Source organism: Tachysurus vachellii, chromosome 16 (assembly GCF_030014155.1).
Source record: "Tachysurus vachellii isolate PV-2020 chromosome 16, HZAU_Pvac_v1, whole genome shotgun sequence".
NCBI classification, from domain to species: Eukaryota; Metazoa; Chordata; class Actinopteri; order Siluriformes; family Bagridae; genus Tachysurus; species Tachysurus vachellii.
This window is the reverse complement of record NC_083475.1, coordinates 445,183-465,560: the sequence shown is the minus strand read 5'-3', so window position 1 is coordinate 465,560 and position 20,378 is coordinate 445,183. Positions and strand designations below refer to the sequence as shown.

Sequence of the window (20,378 nt, the reverse complement as noted above, 5' to 3'; positions counted from 1 at the left end):
TATATAAATAAAAAAAAATTAAAAAAGCACGGTCATATTCTTGTCTCGCATGCACACGCGCACACATTCAATTTAAAGGGATAGTTCACCCAAAAATAAAATAAAAAATCTTTCATAATTTTCTCACCCTCATGATGTTACAAACCTGTACACATTTCTTTGTTTTGATGAACACGGAGGAAGATATTTTAAGGAATGTTTGTAACCAAACCATTCATGACCCCCATTCACTTCCTTTTTCTCCACTATGGAAGTGAATGGGGCTCGTGAATGGTTTGGTTACAAACAGTCCTCAAAATATCTACATGTGTGTTCATCAAAACAAAGAAATTTATACAGGTTTGTAACATCATGAGGCTGAGAAAAAGATGACAGAATTTTCATTTTTAGGTGAACTATCCCTTTAAGAAATTACACTCACTTCAATCATTCTCTCTCTCTCTCTCTCTCTCTCTCTCTCTCTCTCCCCCCAATAGTTAATTCACTTCAAGGTTTGTGGGATTCAATAATTTACGTTTTTTGATTGACGTGATTGATTGTTGTTGTTATTCTGTTGTTAAAAAGGAAGGATATAATTTAAGGATGTGTTCATGTCCCATTAAAAGGGAATGCCTGTTCAAAAAATGCCATTTGGTTGCATAGAAACCATTGTACTTTTTATATATACTATTCCATGGTCTTCTGCCATGTTTGAGGCATATTGAAACTATTCATGCTTTTCTGTTGGCCTTATTTCAGCTACATTTACATCTTAGGCTTTGTAGTTTTGATTTTTATTCATTTTTAGATTTTTATAGTATTTACAACTCACCTGTATGTGGACACCTTTTAAAAATAAATGCATATAATCATTTTTGTTGCAAATAAAACTCTCATAGACCATAAATACTGTAGATTTAACTTTGTTTAATATATCCATTTAGTTAAATCATCAAACATCTATATGACTTGCCAGTGACTTGCTTGACTCAAGCTACGACTTGACTTGACTTGCTTGACATAAAGCAGTGACTTGACTTGACTTGACTTGACTCTCCCAAAAAATGACTCGGACTTGCTTGAGACTTGAAGGTTAAGACTTGAGACTTACTTGTGACTTGCACATGTGTGACTTACTCCCACCTCTGCTAGCTTCTCAGCATCAGATATAGACAGGATGTTTCTCAGCTTGGCAATATTTCTAAGGTGGAAGAAGGCTGTTTTTGTGGTTTGGGCGATATGATTTTCAAAAGACAAGTTACTGTCTAATATAACACCCAGGTCTTTCACTGTCGAGCTACTAGTAACAGTACATCCCTCTAATTGGAAATTAAGTTGTGAGAGTTTCTGTGTACTGGTTTTTGGGCCTATAAGTAGTATTTCTGTCTTATCAGAGTTTAACAACAGAAAGTTACAGCTCATCCAGTCTTTTATCTCTCTAAGGCATTGAGTTAATTTCGACAATTTAGTTATTTCATCTGGTTTTGATGAGATGTATAACTGTGTGTCGTCAGAATAGCAATGGAAGCTAATCCCATGTCTTCTAATAATGTTCCCTAATGGAAGCATGTATATCGAGAAAAGCAGAGGTCCTAGAACTGATCCTTGAAGGACCCCATAATTAACTGGTAATAAACTGGAGGATTCACCATTTAATTCTACAAAATGGTATCGATCAGACAGGAAGGATCTAAACCAACTTAAAGCCTGTCCATGAATACCTGTGTAATTTTTTAAGCGATCTAGGAGAATGTTGTGATCTATAGTGTCGAATGCAGCACTAAGGTCAAGTAGAACTAATAGTGACATACAGTCTTTGTCCGAAGCTAAGAACAAGTCATTTGTAACTTTAACAAGAGCAGTTTCTGTGCTATGATGGGGCCTGAAACCTGACTGAAACTCTTCGAGGATATTGTTCTCCTGTAAGAAGGAGCTCAGTTGAACAGACACAACCTTCATTCATTCATTCATCTTCTACCGCTTATCCGACAGACACAACCTTTTCTAGTATTTTAGACATAAACGGAAGGTGTGAAATCGGTCTGTAATTTGAAAGTCCATTAGGATCTAAATTAGGTTTCTTAATGAGTGGCCTAATAACTGCCAACTTGAAGGATTTAGGGACGTAACCTAAAGATAACGAGGAGTTAATGATATTAAGAAGAGGCTCACCGGCTTTATATAACACTTCTTTCAGTAGTTTAGTTGGAATGGGGTCTAGTGAACAAGTTGTTGATTTAGCTGTAGTAATAAGTTTAACTAACTCTTCCTGACCTGTACCTGTAAAGCAATGTAGTTGTGTGTTTAGAACCTTAGGTGAGACCGGGATGCTAGTTGCTCTCATATGTTGAGCGTCACCTATTTTATTCCTGATACTTTCGATTTTATCAGTGAAGAATCTCATAAAATCGTCACTACTGAACTGTGATGGAATTGTGTGTTCAGATTTTTGTTTTTTTGTTAGTCTAGCCACTGTGCTAAATAAAAACCTGGGATTGTTCTGGTTATTTTCTATGAGTTTGCTCAGGTGCTCAGCCCTGGCTGCTTTTAGAGCCTGTCTATAGCGGGACATACTTTCCTTGTATGCAATTCTAAAAACCTCTAATTTAAAGTTTTTCTCCACTTTCGCTCGAGGTTACGGGTCTCTCTCTTGAGGGTGTGAGTATGACTATTATACCACGGTGCAAGCGTTTTATCTCTAACCTTCTGTAATCTGATTGGGGCAACAGTGTCTAGTGTGCTAGTGAATATAGCGCCTATGCTGTTAGTAATTTCATCTAGATCGTCTGTGTTTAAGGGTGCAGCAAGAAGTCCAGACAGATCAGGCAGGTTATTTGTGAATCTGTCTTTAGTGGTCGGAATAATAGTTCTACCGAGACGATAATGTGGTGAAACGCAGTTAGCCTGTTCTACAGGTAGTGTGTACATTATGAGATAATGGTCTGTGATATCATCACTTTGAGGAATGATATCTATATCAGTGACATCTATTCTGTGTGATATTATTAAATCTAGTGTATGATTACGACGGTGAGTTGCTCTAGTGACGTTTTGTTTAAGCCCAAGTGAGTTTAGTAAGTCCATGAATGTGAGTCCTAGCGCATCATTTGTGTCGTCAACATGAATGTTAAAATCTCCTACAATTAATGCTTTATCAAAGTTAATCAATAGGTCAGAAAGAAAATGTGAAATCTGTGAATTCTCTAAGAAAATCGGTGTAGGGCCCTGGTGGTCTAAACACGGTTCTCTCAGACTGGAGGAGTTTGAGCTGAGAACTGAGGACAGAACTCTACAGCTTTCCTCTGTCAGATTACATGAACTCAGCCTGGAAGACAAATTATGAACAATACACTGAACATTATCAAAACACTGATCTCAAACACACAAACAGCCATAATACACCTAAAGTGTAACATGTAACAGAAATGTCAGTGTGTTTCTCTTACAGAGTTTCTGTTTTAATGGTCCTTCAACCAACACTGCACATATTGTGCATTTTAGCAAATAAAATAATTCTACACACTTATCAGCCATAACATTAAACCAACCGAATATTGTGTAGGTCCCCTTTGTGTCACTAGAAAGGCTCTAAACCATTGAGAGGCATACAGTAGACTCCTGAAGTCCTTTGAAGGTGTGTTGTGGTATCTGGCACCAACACATTAGCAGCAGATCTTTTAAGTCCTGCAAGTTCTGAAACAAGGCAAGCATTGATGCTAGGCCATCCTAGGCAGCTTAGATGCCATTAGCAATCAATGTACTAACCATTTCATTGGTCCTTTTAGAACTCTGTAGTCATTAGCTCTGCAGGTGTTCTTGCTGTAATCTCATATTAGGCTGTGTTGACGGCAAACCTGAACTCAGAGAGCCACTGAAGCCGGGTGTTATGCTGGTCTCCTACATATGAAGAGATCTTGACCTTCAGCTTACCGTTTCCATTAGATTTGTCTGTGGGTGGTAGCCTGTGGTGAGTTTTTGTATTACTCCCCACTTTTAGCAGAGTTTCATCAGTAGTGTAGATTTTGCCTTTTACTGGGGGGAATGGTCCCATGAGGTTACATATTCGAGGTTGTCACTGGAGTGACAAGCTTCATACATAAATTAGAACTTAACTAATCCTATAATCTTTAATACAGTTCCGGTGTGTGTATGGTATATGTCATCAGGACACATATGGACACAGTCACATGAAATAGACCAAAGTGGATTATTTACTCCATTATTATTTCCCCTAAATTGTGTTTGGAGGGGAGACTTTGTCCACATTTGCCCACCTAAGCCTAAGCCTAATCAAAGTACAAATACACAAAAGTAAAGATGACAGAACTTAAGTTTACATGACATGAACCCAGTGTGTGTGTGTTTTGATCTTACTCTAGTATCTCCAGTTTGCAGTGTGGATTCTTCAGTCCATCAGAGAGCAGCTTCACTCCTGAATCCTGCAGTTTATTGTTACTCAGGTCCATTTCCCTCAGACTGGAGGAGTTTGAGCTGAGAACCGAGAACAGAAGTCTACAGCTTTCCTCTGTCAGATTACACCAATGCAGACTACAAAAGAAATAATTAATAATCAGAACACTGATCTCAAACACATAATAAATATAACAATTCATATGTAGTAGGTTGACAAAACCCTACATATTGATTTTTTACTCTGTTTATAGATATTGGGCAGCCAAGTTATATAATTAGGTCATCACTTGGTGCTACTGGTGGTGTGCTGTGATGAAATAGGGGATAGTAGAACTGGGCAATACTGCAAAATAAAAATGTAAATCAATTAGTAGCAAATCGTGCAAATAAATGTACTTTTAAATAAATGATAGAAAGAACCAAGCAATAAAAGATTGCACTATTTGCTGTAAATGGCAGCTAGTTACTTTTTACACAATTTAGTGAACATTTTTTTCTGGTCAGAGTAAATGAGAACATGTCTTTCATGACATGTAATGACACTACAAATGAGAAGTCACCTTGTGATGTCAAATCATGGCACTTAGCAAAAGAAATAAACTAAGTAAAACATTTTACCTTTAAATGACATACTGTATATACAAATATTAACTTTAGATTTAGATGAATCAACATATAGACATTCATTAAATCTAAAATATTATTTAAAAAAATTCTTTTGCAAAGTTAATCACAATTTGTGAAAATTTCAATGTAATGATCTTTGAGCCACTTCATTATTACTCTTGCCTTGTGGCATGGTGCTCCATCATGCTGGAAAATGCACAGATCAACAACAAATAGCTTCTTGATTGTTGGGAGAAGTTGCTCTTGCAAGACATTTTGATACCATTCTTTATTCATGGCAGTGTTTTTTGGCAGAAATGTGAGTGATCCTACTTCCTTTTTTGGAAAGCAACCCCACACATGGATGGACTCAGGATGCTTCACAGGACTCATGGTAGTGTTCATCTTTTCTTCTCCGGACAGACAATTTTTCAGATCCAGATTTCAAACAGTCAGAAGGGAACATCATCAGAGAAAATAACTTTTCACCAGTCTTGCAAAGTCCAAACCTTGTATTTTCTGCAGAATTTTAGTCTGTCCTTGATGTTTTTCTGAGAGAGAAGTGGCTTCCTTGCTGTCCTTCTTGACACCCGTCCGTTGTCAAAAAGTCTTTTGTAAGTACACAATGATTGGAAGCATTTCTTCTTTCCTTTTATAGTAATCAGTCTGCTCCTAAACTCCAATCAGTATGATAGTGAGTTCACATGACAAGTACTTAATGGCACTTTCACATATGCTGTTGATATGATCAGAGAAATCATGCGAGCTGGTTATTTCATGCCAGGGCCAAAACCAGTGAAGTTTTTTGTGGGAAAAGTGTGTTTTTTGGCCAATAAAGCTTTTAAATAAAAATAATAATACATTTAATTTATATGTGCCTTTTAAGTCACTCAAGGTCACCATACAAACAAAAAAATAATAATAAATAACAGTAAACAACTATAAAACAATATAAAGAAGGAAATCAGTTATCTAACATGAATCATAAAGGAGATTCAAGTGCAGCCTAAGATCATGTGGAAAAAGCATTTCTGAACAAATGGGTTTCGAGTCTTTTTTTGAATGTGGTGATGGATTCTGTGTTACGGATGTTTTCGGGGAGTGAATTCCAGAGACAAGGAGCAGTGTGAATATAAGCTCTGGCACCCATGATGGTTAAATGGCAGATGTAATAAGGAGCCTAGATGAGGAAGAGCAGAGAGTATGTGAGGGAATATAGAACTGTATGAGATCTGAGAGGTCTGGTGGAGCAAGATTATGAAGAGCTTTAAAGGAAGGGAGTAATGTGATGCATGATGGGAGTTTGGGTTTTGATATGGGGAGCAGAGTTCTAAATAAGTTGAAGTTTGTGAAGAAACTTATCTGGATCACTTTTGTGGTTATCCCAATAAGAGTGAATTGCAGTAATTGATGGGGGAGGTGACCAGAGCATGTGTAAGAATGGCAGCAGTTTGTGGGGTTAGGTGTGGGCTGAGACAAGCAATGCTATGGAGATAGAGGTAACATAATCTGGAAACACTATCAAAGATGAGCCCCAAAAATATGACCTAAGGGGAGAAGATAGATTAAGAATATAAGAGGGCCCAGAACAGATCCGTGAAGGACACCACTACTGATAGGGAATGGATAAGAACGGAAATTTTTTAATTGAACAAATTGATTACTTTCAGAAAGATATGAAGTGAACCAAGCCAAAGGTGTACCAGTAATGCCAATAGCAGCTAAAAGGGTTAGTAGGATAGTGTGAGAAACCGTATCAAAGGCTGCACTCAAATCTAACAGGACAAGAATTGTCAATAGTCCAGCATCAGCAGCCATAATCATTTATGTTAACAAAGCTTGGTGCATAAAGCTTGGTGCATGAACTCTGTTATTGTTGGGAGACCTTGTTCAGCTAACCTGGAGTTTCTCATGGTTAAGTGTAGACCGTTTTATCTACCACGGGAGTTCACTTCCACCATTATAACAGCAGCTTACATTCCCCCGATGCTGATGCTAAGCTTGCTATATCAGCCTTTCCTGGTCGTTCCTTTGCTCCCTGAATTGCTAATACTAGTGGCTGAGCTGGATATATCTTGACGCGTGCAGTTGTGTAGATGAGGAATAGAGGTTGATCCAGTTTGTCCAATGACCTTTTATTGATGTTGTTATAATGTTACAAAAAACTTGAAGTAAAATAAAAATATACAATTAAATTAAAGCGGTCCCTTATATGACACACCACCACACGGTCAAAAGACTGTTTGCCCTCTCAGCCACACCCAGATGCTGTGACTTCCTGTCTTTCAGGCCTTTCCCCTTGGGCTTTACCTTCAGCCTCCCAACTGTCCTCTAGGTGGGGTAGACAGCTCTATGGCCATATAATCATTCACTCACTACTATTCACAAGAAAGAAACATGGAATTAACACAAAGCTCGATTTGGCTCCTACACTTGCTATGAAAGAACTTTATGCGGCCATCAGTAAACAACAGACTGTTCATCCGGAAGCTGCTTTTATTGTTGCGGGTGATTTTAATCACTCAAACTTAAAGGCAGTGCTCCCCAAATTTCACCAGCATGTTTCCTGTCACACCAGAGGGAACAAAACCTTAGACTATGTATACACAAACCTGGCTGGGGCTTACATTGCAACCCCCCTCCCCCACCTAGGACAGTCAGATCACCTTTCTTTTTTCCTCAGCCCAAAAATGCACCCCTCATCAATCGAGTGAAGCCATCAGTGAGAACCCGAAGAAGCAGATTTCACACTCACGGAAAGGTTTCTACACAAAGACTGGAGTACATTTGCATCTCAGGCCACCAGTGACACTCACACAGACATTCATTGCTACACCTCCTCTGTACTGGATTACATCAATATCACCATAGACAGTGTTACTACTCAGAACCAGATCATCACATACCCAAATCAGAAGCCATGGATGAACAAGGAGGTGCACCTCCTGTTGAAGGCACGCAATACTGCCTTCAGATCAGGTGACGCACAGGCCTACAGCACATCCAGAGCTAACACGAAGGGGGCATCAAAGAGGCCAAGCACTGCTACAAGCTGAAGATAGAGGAGCATTTTTCCAACTCAGACCCTTGACGCATGTGGCAAGGCATTCAAGTCATCAGTGATTACAAATCCCCCCACTCCACCCCCGCTGCCACTGATGTCCTCTTCTTGAACAAGCTTAAGGACTTTTATGCTCACTTTCAGAGAGACAACAGAGAAACTGCCACCAAGCACAAACCCTCTGCTGACCACCCTCCAATCATACTCTCCTCCACAGATGTCTGCAACGCACTGAGCCGGATCAGCACACACAAAGCTGCTGGACCAGACAACATCCCTGGATGCATACTCAGCGCATGTGCTGAGCAGCTTGCTCTGGTCTTCATGGACATCTTCAACCTGTCTCTTGCCCAAGCAGCTGTTCGTACTTGCTTTAAATGCATTCCCATTGTGCCAGTGCCAAAACACTCCAGCCCAACGTGCCCGAACGACTACCGCCCTGTAGCACTGACTCCCCATGAAGTGCTTTGAGCAGATGGTCCTAGCTCACCTGAAGGACTCACTGCCATCCACATTGGACTCTCACCAGTTTGCCTACCGCAGCAATAGGAGCACAGAAGATGCAGTTTCCATGGCACTGCAGTCTGTGCTCACACACTTGGACAATAAGAACACTTATGCACGTACGCTGTTTGTTGACTTCAGCTCAGCATTTAACACCATCATTCCATCCAAGTTAATATCCAAATTAGTAGATCTGGGCATTAACACCACAACTTGCAACTGGATCATGGACTTCCTGACCAACAGACCCCAGCAGGTTCGATCAGGCTCCATCTGCTCCAACACCATCACACTCAACGCTGTACCGCAGGGCTGTATGCTGAGCCCCTTTCTCTACTTCCTCTTCATGTCCGACTGCAGGCCTGTGAATGGATCTAACTCCATCATTAAGTTTGCAGATGACACTACAGTGATCGGTCTCATCACCAACAATGATGAGACTGCCTACAGGGAGGAGATCCAGCACCTAGCCAGCTGAGTTACAGTCTGGTATGGGAGCTGCTCTGTTGCAGAGCGCAGGGCATTGCAGCGGGTGGTGAAAACCACCCAGCGCATCACAGGGACTCCACTTCCTGCCATGGAGGACATCCACAAGCTCGCAGCATTCTTAAGGACTCCTCTCATCCCGCACATAGACCCATAGTTTTCACTTCTGCCCTCCAGCAGGCGTTTCAGGTGCTTCCGGACCAGGACTAGCTGACTAAAAAACAGCTTTTTTCCTAGAGATGTCTCTTTATTGAACCCATCGCTGATCCTACTGTCCTTCATTCCACCCCCCACACACACACACCTCACTTCTCTTGCTCATTTCTCACCCCACAATTCGTTATTGCACTAATGGACTGTTATATAAAACTATGCTCATTTGCACACTTGCTCTTCTTTTTTTGCATTGCTGCTCACCATTGCCTTACATTGTATATACCCACCTGATTTCTGTCATAGTAACAGCATTATATTATTGTAATGAATTGGAATTTGCAAGCTTTAATCACAGACTTGTAGTACAACAGGCAAGGGTAATAACCAGGAAACACAGCAATATAGGAGAGCCAGTAAACGTAGTCAGAAAAGGGGCAGAAGGTCAGGGCAGGCGGCAAACAATCAAACAGACAGGAAAACAGAACAAAGTAAACAACCGGGAATACACAGGAAAGAGAACGCTCAGACTGACAGCTGTGGCAAATCGAGACTTCGCACTGGAGTGACGGTCAAATTCATGTTTTATAGGAAATGGGTAATTGGGTGCAGGTGGCGGTGTAATTAGCCCCGGAGCGGGGATTATGGGAGATGCAGTCCGGAAATGACTAGTACTCCGGCAGCGCTTCTCTGTGTTGACAGTCGAGTAGCGAGGCAGGTGCGCTGACCGTGACAATTATATTATGTTCATAGTACATATCCTCCTGTATATTTCGGTTTATAGTAATAACAATATTTTGTTTATAGCACATACCCTTCTGTAGATTTTAGTTTATAGTAATAGACATCTGTATATTATATTCATAGCACATATATATTTATCTGTATATTATATTCATAGCACATTTATATTCATCTGTATATTATATTTATAGCACATATATATTCATTTGTATATTACATTCATAGAACATACATATCTGTAAATTACTGTTTATAATAATAGCCATATATTTTGTTACAGCACATATCCTTCTGTAAATCTGTATATTATGTTCATAGTACACACACAACTGTAAATCACTTCCATATTACCACTTTATTTAACTTATTTAAATCTTATAAAAACTGTATATCCTGCACTTGCTGCTATTGCACTCTGGTTAGACCTAAACTGCATTTCGTTGTCTTGTACTTGTACATGTGTAATGACAAAGTTGAATCTAGTCTAATCTAATCTAATATAATCAGGAGATCATTGATGACTAGGGATGAGCGAGTACAGCATTATCTGTATCTGTATCTGTTATCCATATGAATTATCCGTATCTGTATCTGTACTTGGAGTGGGTGGGGTCTAATCTGGAAGTAGGCGGGGCTCGTCTTGAAATGGGCGGGTCTTTAACTGGTAATAATTAATTTGGTAATAAAAATAACCACGTCTGAACGAACCCATGTTTACCAGAACTCTACTGGTTAGTAAGTATGTATTATTAACGTTACAACCCGAAGTAAAAAGCTGAAGAAACCCTAAAAGTTAACGGAAAAGACCCGCGAACCCGAATGACTGAAGGAGAGACAGAGAGCTGTTCTGTGTGTGACTGTGAGTGAGCAGAGCGAGACACAGCAACACAATACATCTGTATGTGTGTAGGGGAGGGGCGCTGTGACTAGCCTATCACTGTAGGGGAGGGGCGCTGTGACTAGCCTATCACTGTAGGGGAGGGGTGCTGTGACTAGCCTATCACAGAACGCTGACACAATCAGCTACCCAATGATGATTTTCATTCAATCCGAGCACAGATATTGACTCGTATTACTCGTATAATACTCGTACTCGGCAGAAGTGCTTTATCCGTACCGGATACTCATTTCAGCCGAGTATCCGGCTCATCTCTATTGATGACCTTCACTAAAGCTGTTTCTGTACTGTGTTTAGTATGGAATCCAGACTGAAAAGATTCAAACAGATTATTGTCACGAAGGTGAACATGGACCTTTGTGGCAGCTGCTTTTTCTAGAATTTTGTCAATAAAAGGGAGATTTGATATTGGACAGAAATGACTTTACTGGTGTTAGCACCAGTTATTGCAGCTGTTTTAAGAGAAGATAGAACAAGGCCAGAAATTAGACAGGAGTGAATAATGTGAGTTATAAGAGAAGAGAGTGCAGGTAGAGAGGCTTTTAGCAGGTAAGTTGGTAAAGGGTCAAGCTGACATACGGAGGATTTCAGATTCAGTGGGAAGCTTAAAAGACAGAACAGTAAGAGTAGAATAAACAGGCTTTTAGAGAGGTCTCCAGCGATAGACCCAGAAGGAAGGGGAGGAACAGATCCCGATATCCATTCTTACTCTGTAAGGCCTTTTCCACTGCTGACATTAGGAAATCAGACATAGTTGGATTTCTGAAGCAATTAAAATGTCCAGTGTGTTGCTCCACTAGCACATTTATCTTTCTGAATCCAAAGCAGAAAAATGCATATAAAGCAGCCAGAAACTCCTGAACACTCAGATGTACAAAGCTGAACACCTTCCACAGGTGAAGCCCAAACTCCTCTCTGAAGATCTGTGTACACACTCCTGATTACACTGACACTTCTCTGACATCAATGCCACACTCTCTTCCTCATAGAAGATCAGGTTTCCTTTCTCCAGCTGGTGGAAAGCCAGTTTTCCCAGTTCCTTGATACTCTTTCTGGTCTGCTGAGGATCAGGGTCACATTTCTGATGGTACTTTTGACCCTTGTGTTTGATCTGAAAGATCAGGAAATGTGTGAACATTTGAGTCAGAGTCTTGGGGATCTCTCTACTCTCTGCTTCACCCAACATTCTCTCTAGAACAGTGGCTGAGATCCAGCAGAAGACTGGGATGTGGCACATGATGTAGAGGCTTCTTGAAGACTTCAGATGTGTGATGATGTTATCGGCCAGGCTCTGATCACTGATCCTCTTCCTGAAGTACTCCTCTTTCTGAGGATCACTGAAGCCTCGTATCTCTGTTACCTGGTCTACACACTCAGGAGGGATCTGATTGGCTGCTCCTGGTCTTGTGGTTATCCAGAGGAGAGCAGAGGGAAGCAGATTCCCCTTGATGAGGTTCGTCAGCAGCACATCCACTGAGGCTGGCTCTGTCACATCACACAATATCTCATTCTTCTGGAAATTTAGAGGAAGTCGACACTCATCCAGACCATCAAAGATGAACAAGATTTTGTACGAGTCACTGTCTATGAATTCTAATTTTCTTATTTCTTGGAAAAAGTGATGAATAAGATTCATCAGACTGAGACCTTCCTGCTTCATCAGATTCAGCTCTCTAAAGGGAAGTGGAAACATGAAGAAGACGTCCTGATTTGCTTTTCCTTCAGCCCAGCCCAGAATGAAATTTTGCACAGAGACTGTTTTTCCAATGCCTGCTATTCCTTTAGTCAGCACAGTACTGATCAACTTGTCTTTAAAGAGGTCATTATATTTAATGGCTCTTTCCTGAGTTGTTGATCTCCTGGATGCTGTCTCAATCTGTCTGACCTCATGTTCATTATTGATGTCTCCACTACAACCCTCTGTGATGTAAAGCTCTGTGTAGATCTCGTTCAGAAGTGCTGAGCTTCCATGCTGTGAGATTCCTTCATTAATTCTTTTAAACTTCTTCCTCAAGATGGATTTCAACTTTGTCTGATATACAGAGGCGAGTTCTAATAAACAAAGTAACAACATTTTTTATGCAAAATCACAGGGTACAATATAAAATGTATTTTACTTTAATTATGCTGATCTTGATTTATTCCCTAAATATTATTGAAAGAACAGGGCCATTGTACAGAGTAACCATAAACTAGATCAATAACCACAAGAGAAAAAAAAACAGATGTACATAAAAATGTTCATTTCTGAAACACTTTCCTCTTTCTAAAGTAAACCTGATGGAATAAAGCCATGGCTCAGAGCTCTTACTGTTGTGCAGTGTGTTAGCAAGATCTGTGTGGTTCATGATCTTCAAAACATGCAGTGTAATCTTTAGCACTCCCTCTCTGACATTGTGTAGACCCTCCTCTTCCTCCATCTCCATCTCAGTGCATGCTGGGTAATCTGGTCTTAGAAGCTTCATAAACTTCTTCAACTCATTCTTTATCAGAGTGATGACTTTGTGTTCCAGCTCCTTGTTAGAAACACACAGTAACCATAACATCTAAATATAGCTGCAAGGAGCAATGAAGGGGCTAAGCACCATGAATAAAATTCTGTACATAGATACATGGGTGTTTAAACCTGTTTTTCAGTATAGCACCCCAAAGTGGCCAAATTTCACTAAACTTGGTGTATGCCAGCGAGGCCTCATGGTAAGCTTGTGCCAATAGACAAACACACTGCAGAGATATTTTAAGGCACCTTCAAGGATGAATTTGTGGGTATATTGTGGCCATATGTTTCAAACGAACAACTATCCTTTAGGTCCTGATGACCAAGGTCCAAATATGTAACACACAATACAATACAAAAAAATATTTTTTTTCAGGAATTTAAAATGTAATCTGTTTTATTCATCATGATACAGGGATTCAGGAAAAATGAGTCTCACAACTCTGAAACAAATGTTTAAAAGTTAAAAGACATGTACCTTGAATATGTACTCCAATGTATTTCTGAAGTTTGATTTCTTCTTTTGAGGTCTGTGAAAAACAAAACACACCATGTGGACTATTTATTCATAGCTGCATAACATGCACTAACTCTTAACACAATACATTGATGTCAGGATTTCCTAACATATTTAGATACACACCTTTTTAATGAATAAATTAATAAAATAGCTATATTGTCATTCATTTTCCATGTGTAAATATACAGTTTAGCCATAAAACTACACCAGGTTATGTATGTAACCCGAAGGGAATGAGATGCTGTGTCAGGGCTGACGCTATGGGAAATGCTTCTGTGAGGAAGTTGTGTCTGCAGCTCCGTGTGCACACACACCAATTTAATGGCTCGGGAAGGACACGTGACAAAGTGATTACATGGCAGTAAGTCCATATAAGGGCATGTACATCACATTACTCCAGCTTATATTTGTATAAGGAAGTGCGAGAGGACACCCGGAGTGTGGCCAGCGACACAGTGTCTCTGGCTAAAACTTGTGGGACATTGGGTCGACTCCTTGGAGGCAAACAGATCCACTTCCGCCCGGCTGAAAATCTGCCAAATATGCTTCACCACGTGGGGGTGGAGACGCCACTCCCTGGGCCTCAGCACCTGCCTCAGCAGGAAGTCTGCTTCCCGATTTACATGCCCCGGAATAAAAAACGCAACGCAGACCACCCTGATGATTAATATAGGGCACCACTGCCGTGCTGTCTGTCCGTACTAAGACATGGCAACCCCTGAGGTGTGTGAGAAAGTGCTTCAATGCTAGAAACACAGCCCTCATCTCTAGGCAATTTATGTGCCATGAGAGATAGGGGCCCACCCATAGTCCCTGGGCAGGGCAGCCATTCAATTTGAGGTGTCTGTTGAAAGAGTTCTGCATGGGTGACACGGCCCTAGAGTGGGACCCATGGCCAGGAACTGGGGTCTTTTCCACATAAGGGTACAAAGCCCATGGCGCACAACCCTTATAACCTTGAGGGGATGTCTGTGATAACATTGGCTGCTGACGACATAAGGCCAAGCACCCTTTGTGCGTCGGGTGACAGATAGGCCTCAACCTAGCGTAATAGCTGATGGAAGCCACCCGAGCGGGAGACAGATGTGCCCGCATCATGGTGGAGTCTACCCCCACAACTACCCCCACAAAGGTGGTTCTCTGAGAAGGAGAAAGCACACACTTTTCTGGGTTCAATCTGAGGCCTAGAGACCTCATATGGGCAAGCACAGCATCTCGATGACTGGCTGCCATAGCCTTCGACTGGGCCAGAATGAGTCAGTCGTACAGGTAATTTAGTACACATTTACAGCAGCATTTGGCAGACGCCCTTATCCAGAGCGACGTACATAAGTGCTTAAATCTCTAACATTGAATACATTAATGCTGGATCACTAAGTTACATACTTAAGATATCATGAGTTTAAAACATTTGTTCAGAGTTACAATGAAAACGTGTCAAAGGTGTTTTTTATTTATTTTTATTTTTTTTCTTTAAAAATGCAAAAGATAAGGAAAGAAGTGCTAGTTGAAATGTTTCCTGAATAAGTAGGTCTTCAACCGCCACAGATGCCCTGGAGATGCAACAGTGCCAGGGCAGCGTCCATGCACTTTGTAAATGTGTGTGGTGAAAAGGCTAAGCCAAAATGGAAGGACACAATACTGGTTATGCTTTGTCTCCAAAAGCAAACCTGAGGATCTTCCTGTGCCCTGGAAGAATGCCTACACAAAAATAAGTGTCTTTGATGTCGATCGTCACAAACCAGTTTTTGGACCTGATCTGGGACATAATAACCTTGAGCGTAAGCATTTTGAACTTGTAAGTCTTCAAAATACAATTCAGAACCCGCAGGTCCAAAATTGGACGCAGCACCCGTCCTTCTTGAAAACAATAAACTATCGGCTGTAAAAGCCGGAGTCCTGCACTGGGAGGGGAACATGCTCTATGGCCCCTTTCCTCAGGAATGAGAGAAGTTCCTCTTGGAGGAACACCACCTGGAGCCTGCCAACACACCCTGAAAATGTGGAGCACGGGAGGAGAACTGGATCCTGTGCCCTTTTGTCTACAGTATCCTGGACCCACTGAGACACCCCTGGCAGAAGTCTCCATGCTGCCTGGTTGTCCAATAGTGGTGTCAACCTTGTGTAGACCACCCGGGTGCCCTGAAAGAGCGCACTGGCAGGTGCTAACCCAGGGAGATCCATGCAAGGAAGAGGAGCAGGCACAGACCCTAATGCTCCCCAAAACACCGGAGACAGTGGGGTGGGCAGTAGGGGGACCCTTCCTGAATAGGATGCTCCTAGGAACCCCAGCCCTTGGGCATCAGAAATCCTTTGTAGCCTGCCTGACCGAGATGATGGACCTAAGGTCCCCTCTCACCTGACGGGTCTGGGTCCGGGCACGCTTACCGGCCTCCCTAGTCTCAGACAGTGTGGGGCACGGGCCGCTACACTAACCCTTTTTACTGCCCTGAGTAAGCCAGGAGGGGGTTAGGTTCGGCTGGAAGATGGCCCAGGCTGCTCACTGCAGCAAGGAAGAAACTCCCTGAATGCCGCCAACTGGCATTTCACCTCCTGGTGCCTGTCGACGACAGTACTCACTGTATCAACGAACAAGCCCTGAGGAGAAATCGGGGCATCCAGGAGAATGGATTTATCCTTATACTTAATACCAGTCAAATTGAGCCACAGGTGCCTCTCCATGGCAACCAGCGCAGCCATTGAATGGCCTATGGAGTGAGCTGTCTGATTCGTGGCACGGAGCGCAAAATTGGTGGCTTGGTGGAGCTCAGCTATCACCTGAGGTCCCAACCCCTCGCCACTGCCGAACTCTGTCAGCAGGTCAGCCTGGTAGACCTGCAAAACTGTCATGGTGTGCAGGGCCTCACCTGCTTGGCCTTCTGCTGTGTACGCCTTACCCACAAGGGCTAAAGTAGTCCTACAAGACTTGTAGGTGAGCCCACAAGCATCTCTTCAATCCCAGGCATTGCCCTATACCTATGATTTTCAAGCCCTATAATGGCTGAATATTCAGACATGGCAGGAGAAAAAAGACACACTGAAAAGGGATTTCCCCAAGACCTCAGCATGGAGGTCTGGGAAAAATGGCAGCTGCCTGCGGGAAGGTGGCCTGCAGCCTGAAGTCAGAATGCAGTCGTCTAGCTTGTAGAGCTAGCTTGTTGTAGTCTAGCTTGTTGTAGAACGGACAACACTAACTTCCTCTTCAGGTCAACCTAAATGTAACCTAGACACAGCTCGTGTCACCACCTCGAGGAGCTCCTTGAATGCCACTGATTGCATTGGTAGCTCAGAGGTGGAAAGCCCCTCATTGAGCTCCTCAGTGCCCAATGCGGAAAGCAGCATGTTCTCTTCCAGGTCAGGAGAAATCGTAGCTTGAGCTCCTGAAACCGAAACCGAGTGAACAGAGTCAGAGGAGAGGGCAAAAGAAAGGGAAATACCTGTCTCTTGCTCCGCTTCCGTTAACTCAACCTGCGAACCCCATGACCTCGACAGATGCGGGACCCAAACCACGAGGCGCACCCGAAGCTGAAAATACAGCCGGAGGGATCGGAGAGTACGCAGAGGGAATTCCTCACAATGCACGCAGCCGGCTCCCTCGAGAGCTGACCGGGCATGCTCCTCTCCAAAACAAACAATGCAAAAAGCAGGGACATGGATGCACGCATCTCTTAAAATGTCCAGATCTTAACATATTATTGTTTTTTCCACCTAGCTTTCCCTAAAATACAGTATATATATTTCTTTGCCTGCACTAGTCAGGGAGGACAGACAATTAACACACATACACAGAGCGCTTCCTGAAGACAAAGAAGCTAATAATCACTTCGTCACGTTTCCTTCCTGAGCCATTAAATTGGCGTGTGTGCACACAGAGCTTCAGACACAACTTCCTCACAGAAGTATTCCCATAGCATCAGCCCTTACACAGCATCGAGGTCCCTAGAAAAGGAACTTGCATAGCCCCAGTCTGCAGCAAAAGAATTAATTCTTCGCCCTCCTCCTCCACAGTATAGATATGCTCTGGATGAATTCTTCCTGCATTACCTTGCAGCAGCAGCATGTTTCTTATTGTCTCTGTGTTGGAGCAAATACTGTCATTGACAATAACCAGCAAAAGTAAAAATTTCATTATAGTAGTTACTACGTTAAAGAAATGGAATATGAAAATCTCAAATTTCAGGGCTGTGGTGTGAAAAGAAGACTTTTCCTGAAGACACAAAGCCAGGCAGTTCCATGGAAGTACCAGTCTCATATTTTACACGCCCATTACACGCTCCACAACTGCGCAGGCACGAGAGTGGACCTCGTTATAATGAGTTTCCTCTGCGTTCTGCAGGTTTAAAAATGGGGTGAGGAGCCAGTGTCTCAGAGGTAGCCACTGTCGCCTTCAGGTTATAATTATATTAAAAGCAACATTGTTATAATTATATTAAAAACTAAATTTTTACAGTTTCTACTTTTTTATATTGTTAAACTCACCAAGAAGCCAGCCATCACGTACTGCGGCTGCATTTAGACTGTTCCCTACACTGCTATGTGTCAAGATAAAGGAATCATGTGTTGAATCAGGCCAGCGTGCCACAATGTTTGTGAGGGTCATGTTGGAGTCACATATGATTTGCACATTAATAGAATGCACATTCTTTCTATTAACATAAGCAAATTAATTTTCAGATGGTGCCCTTATAGCAACATGACTGCAGTCAATTGCGCCGATTACATTTGGGAAACCAGACATTTTAATTTCGGCCTGATCTCGCACAGTGTAGGGGAACATGATGTATCGACTACCCATATTAAGTATACCATTCAAAACGACAGATATTATGGCACTCAGGGAAGGCTGTGATATACCAGACCTATAGGGTGAGATGATAGATTCCAATAGAATTATTTCATATACAAAAAGGTCCTAGAGACAAATTTGAGGATTACTTATAGTTTTTTTAATATAAATAATTTACCTGTCTAGCCAATTCCCGCTGGAAACAGCCGGTTGCCAAGAACCCCAGAGTGATGAGGACTTGTATTTAGACTGGGATGGCATGGTTCCGGCGTGTTGCCCTCTCTAATACTGGACCCAATTCAGCACATAGATCCAAGAGCACAGCTCTAGGGAATCTAAATCAGCTTATTAGCCAGTCATCATCATGGGCCAGGAAATCACCATGGTCCCTGAAAACTGTCCTTATTCTGCCATTGGCGTAATCCTCCAACAGTGCCAGCAGTACCATCATGAAGCATTACATACCTGGGTCACTGGAGGATTTATATGTTTCTATCAATTAGACTGACCGTTAACACCTTGACAAAATCACAGAATGAATTTGTGGGCAAAAATATAAGACGAAAATGTTATAGTGAACACATGCTTCTTCATGACAGTTTTGTAATGTTTTTACACTGTGTTCTGCAGTTCTCTAATAAAAGGGTATTTCATGCTATTCTGTATCACATGTAGTTGTGCCATCTCCTCCTGTGCTCCCGTTGTGGACAATGTGACTGTAAGGCAGTGCTGATTATTGTTAATTTTTATTTATTTATTTTTTTTGAATAAATTTTGACTTACGTTTGGATTTTACTAGATGTATATAGCCTAAAACAATCGGCACAAATAACACTGTTGGATTTAATCTTCATGATAATGTGGATATAATGTATGAAAGGGAGTGAAAATTAAATGTCATTAATTCTTATAATTGTTCTTCTCACATTCATTTTCTACAGTCTAACTTCAGTTCACGACCTCACCATCTGTGTCACCAATTCCCTTTGTCTCCAGAATGTGCGTATGCACAGCTCAATGTTTGCTTAAAGGTGCGGACATTCTCCCGTCAAGCTTGTTTTTTTATAGATCACAACCTTTGTGTGGGAACTGGCGTACATACGTTTCCAGCCCCATTTTGTGCGTATGCACGCTTTATAGACCCCTGGTGAATGTAAAATTATCTTTTAACTTTAATCTCTGTTTTCTATACACACTCATGTTGGCGGTAATGGTTCCTTCTGCAGTACACACATTGCTTCACTTCAACATATTTTTGTTAAATCAAACCATATCAGCCGTCATAAAGTCATAAAACAACACCTACATTGAAATTTTCAGTACAAACCAACAAAACTCATCTTCATCTGGTGTCAATTCTGTGTGTTTAAATATTGTAACTTTAAATTTAGATACTCACTTTGTTTTATTTTCCTCTCAGGATAAAATGGAGCTGCTCGGTTTCACCTTTATTGCCCCCAAGGGCAAAGAGTAATGAGGTAGTGTAATAAACACACACAAGCACATGGATTGTTATCAGACATTATTCCATGGGATTATAAAAGCCATGATAAAAAAAGAAGTGATCTTCTTACTTTTAAAGGTTTGTAATCGGGTGATTTGTTTATTGCAGATGAATTGGAAGTCATTGATCTGGTTAAATAAAAACCTTTGAAAACTTTTGCAACTTCTGAAAACTAACAAAGCTGTAGATAAAGAGAACAGAATTTAAAAGTGTAGAAAAAAAATCTA

At 41.5% G+C, this 20,378-nt stretch overlaps 1 protein-coding gene across 2 annotated transcripts; it reads right to left on the bottom strand.

Annotated features, from left to right (window-relative positions):
* Window positions 1-3,024: 3,024 nt before the first annotated feature.
* LOC132858872 (protein NLRC3-like) lies at window positions 3,025-20,118 on the bottom strand. Of its 2 annotated transcripts, none has more exons than XM_060889413.1 (5): window positions 20,047-20,118; window positions 13,820-13,871; window positions 13,156-13,360; window positions 11,554-12,896; window positions 3,025-4,527 (listed from the first exon to the last, which is right to left on the bottom strand). In XM_060889413.1, the coding sequence occupies exons 3-4, from the start codon at window positions 13,307-13,309 to the stop codon at window positions 11,710-11,712; spliced, it is 1,341 nt and encodes a 446-aa protein (XP_060745396.1). In that variant the 5' UTR covers window positions 13,310-13,360; window positions 13,820-13,871; window positions 20,047-20,118; the 3' UTR covers window positions 3,025-4,527; window positions 11,554-11,709. The 2 variants fall into 2 exon arrangements, with proteins under 2 accessions (XP_060745396.1, XP_060745397.1); XM_060889414.1 differs by having other exon boundaries at window positions 13,156-13,357; window positions 20,047-20,094.
* Between the last annotated feature and the right edge of the window lie 260 nt (window positions 20,119-20,378).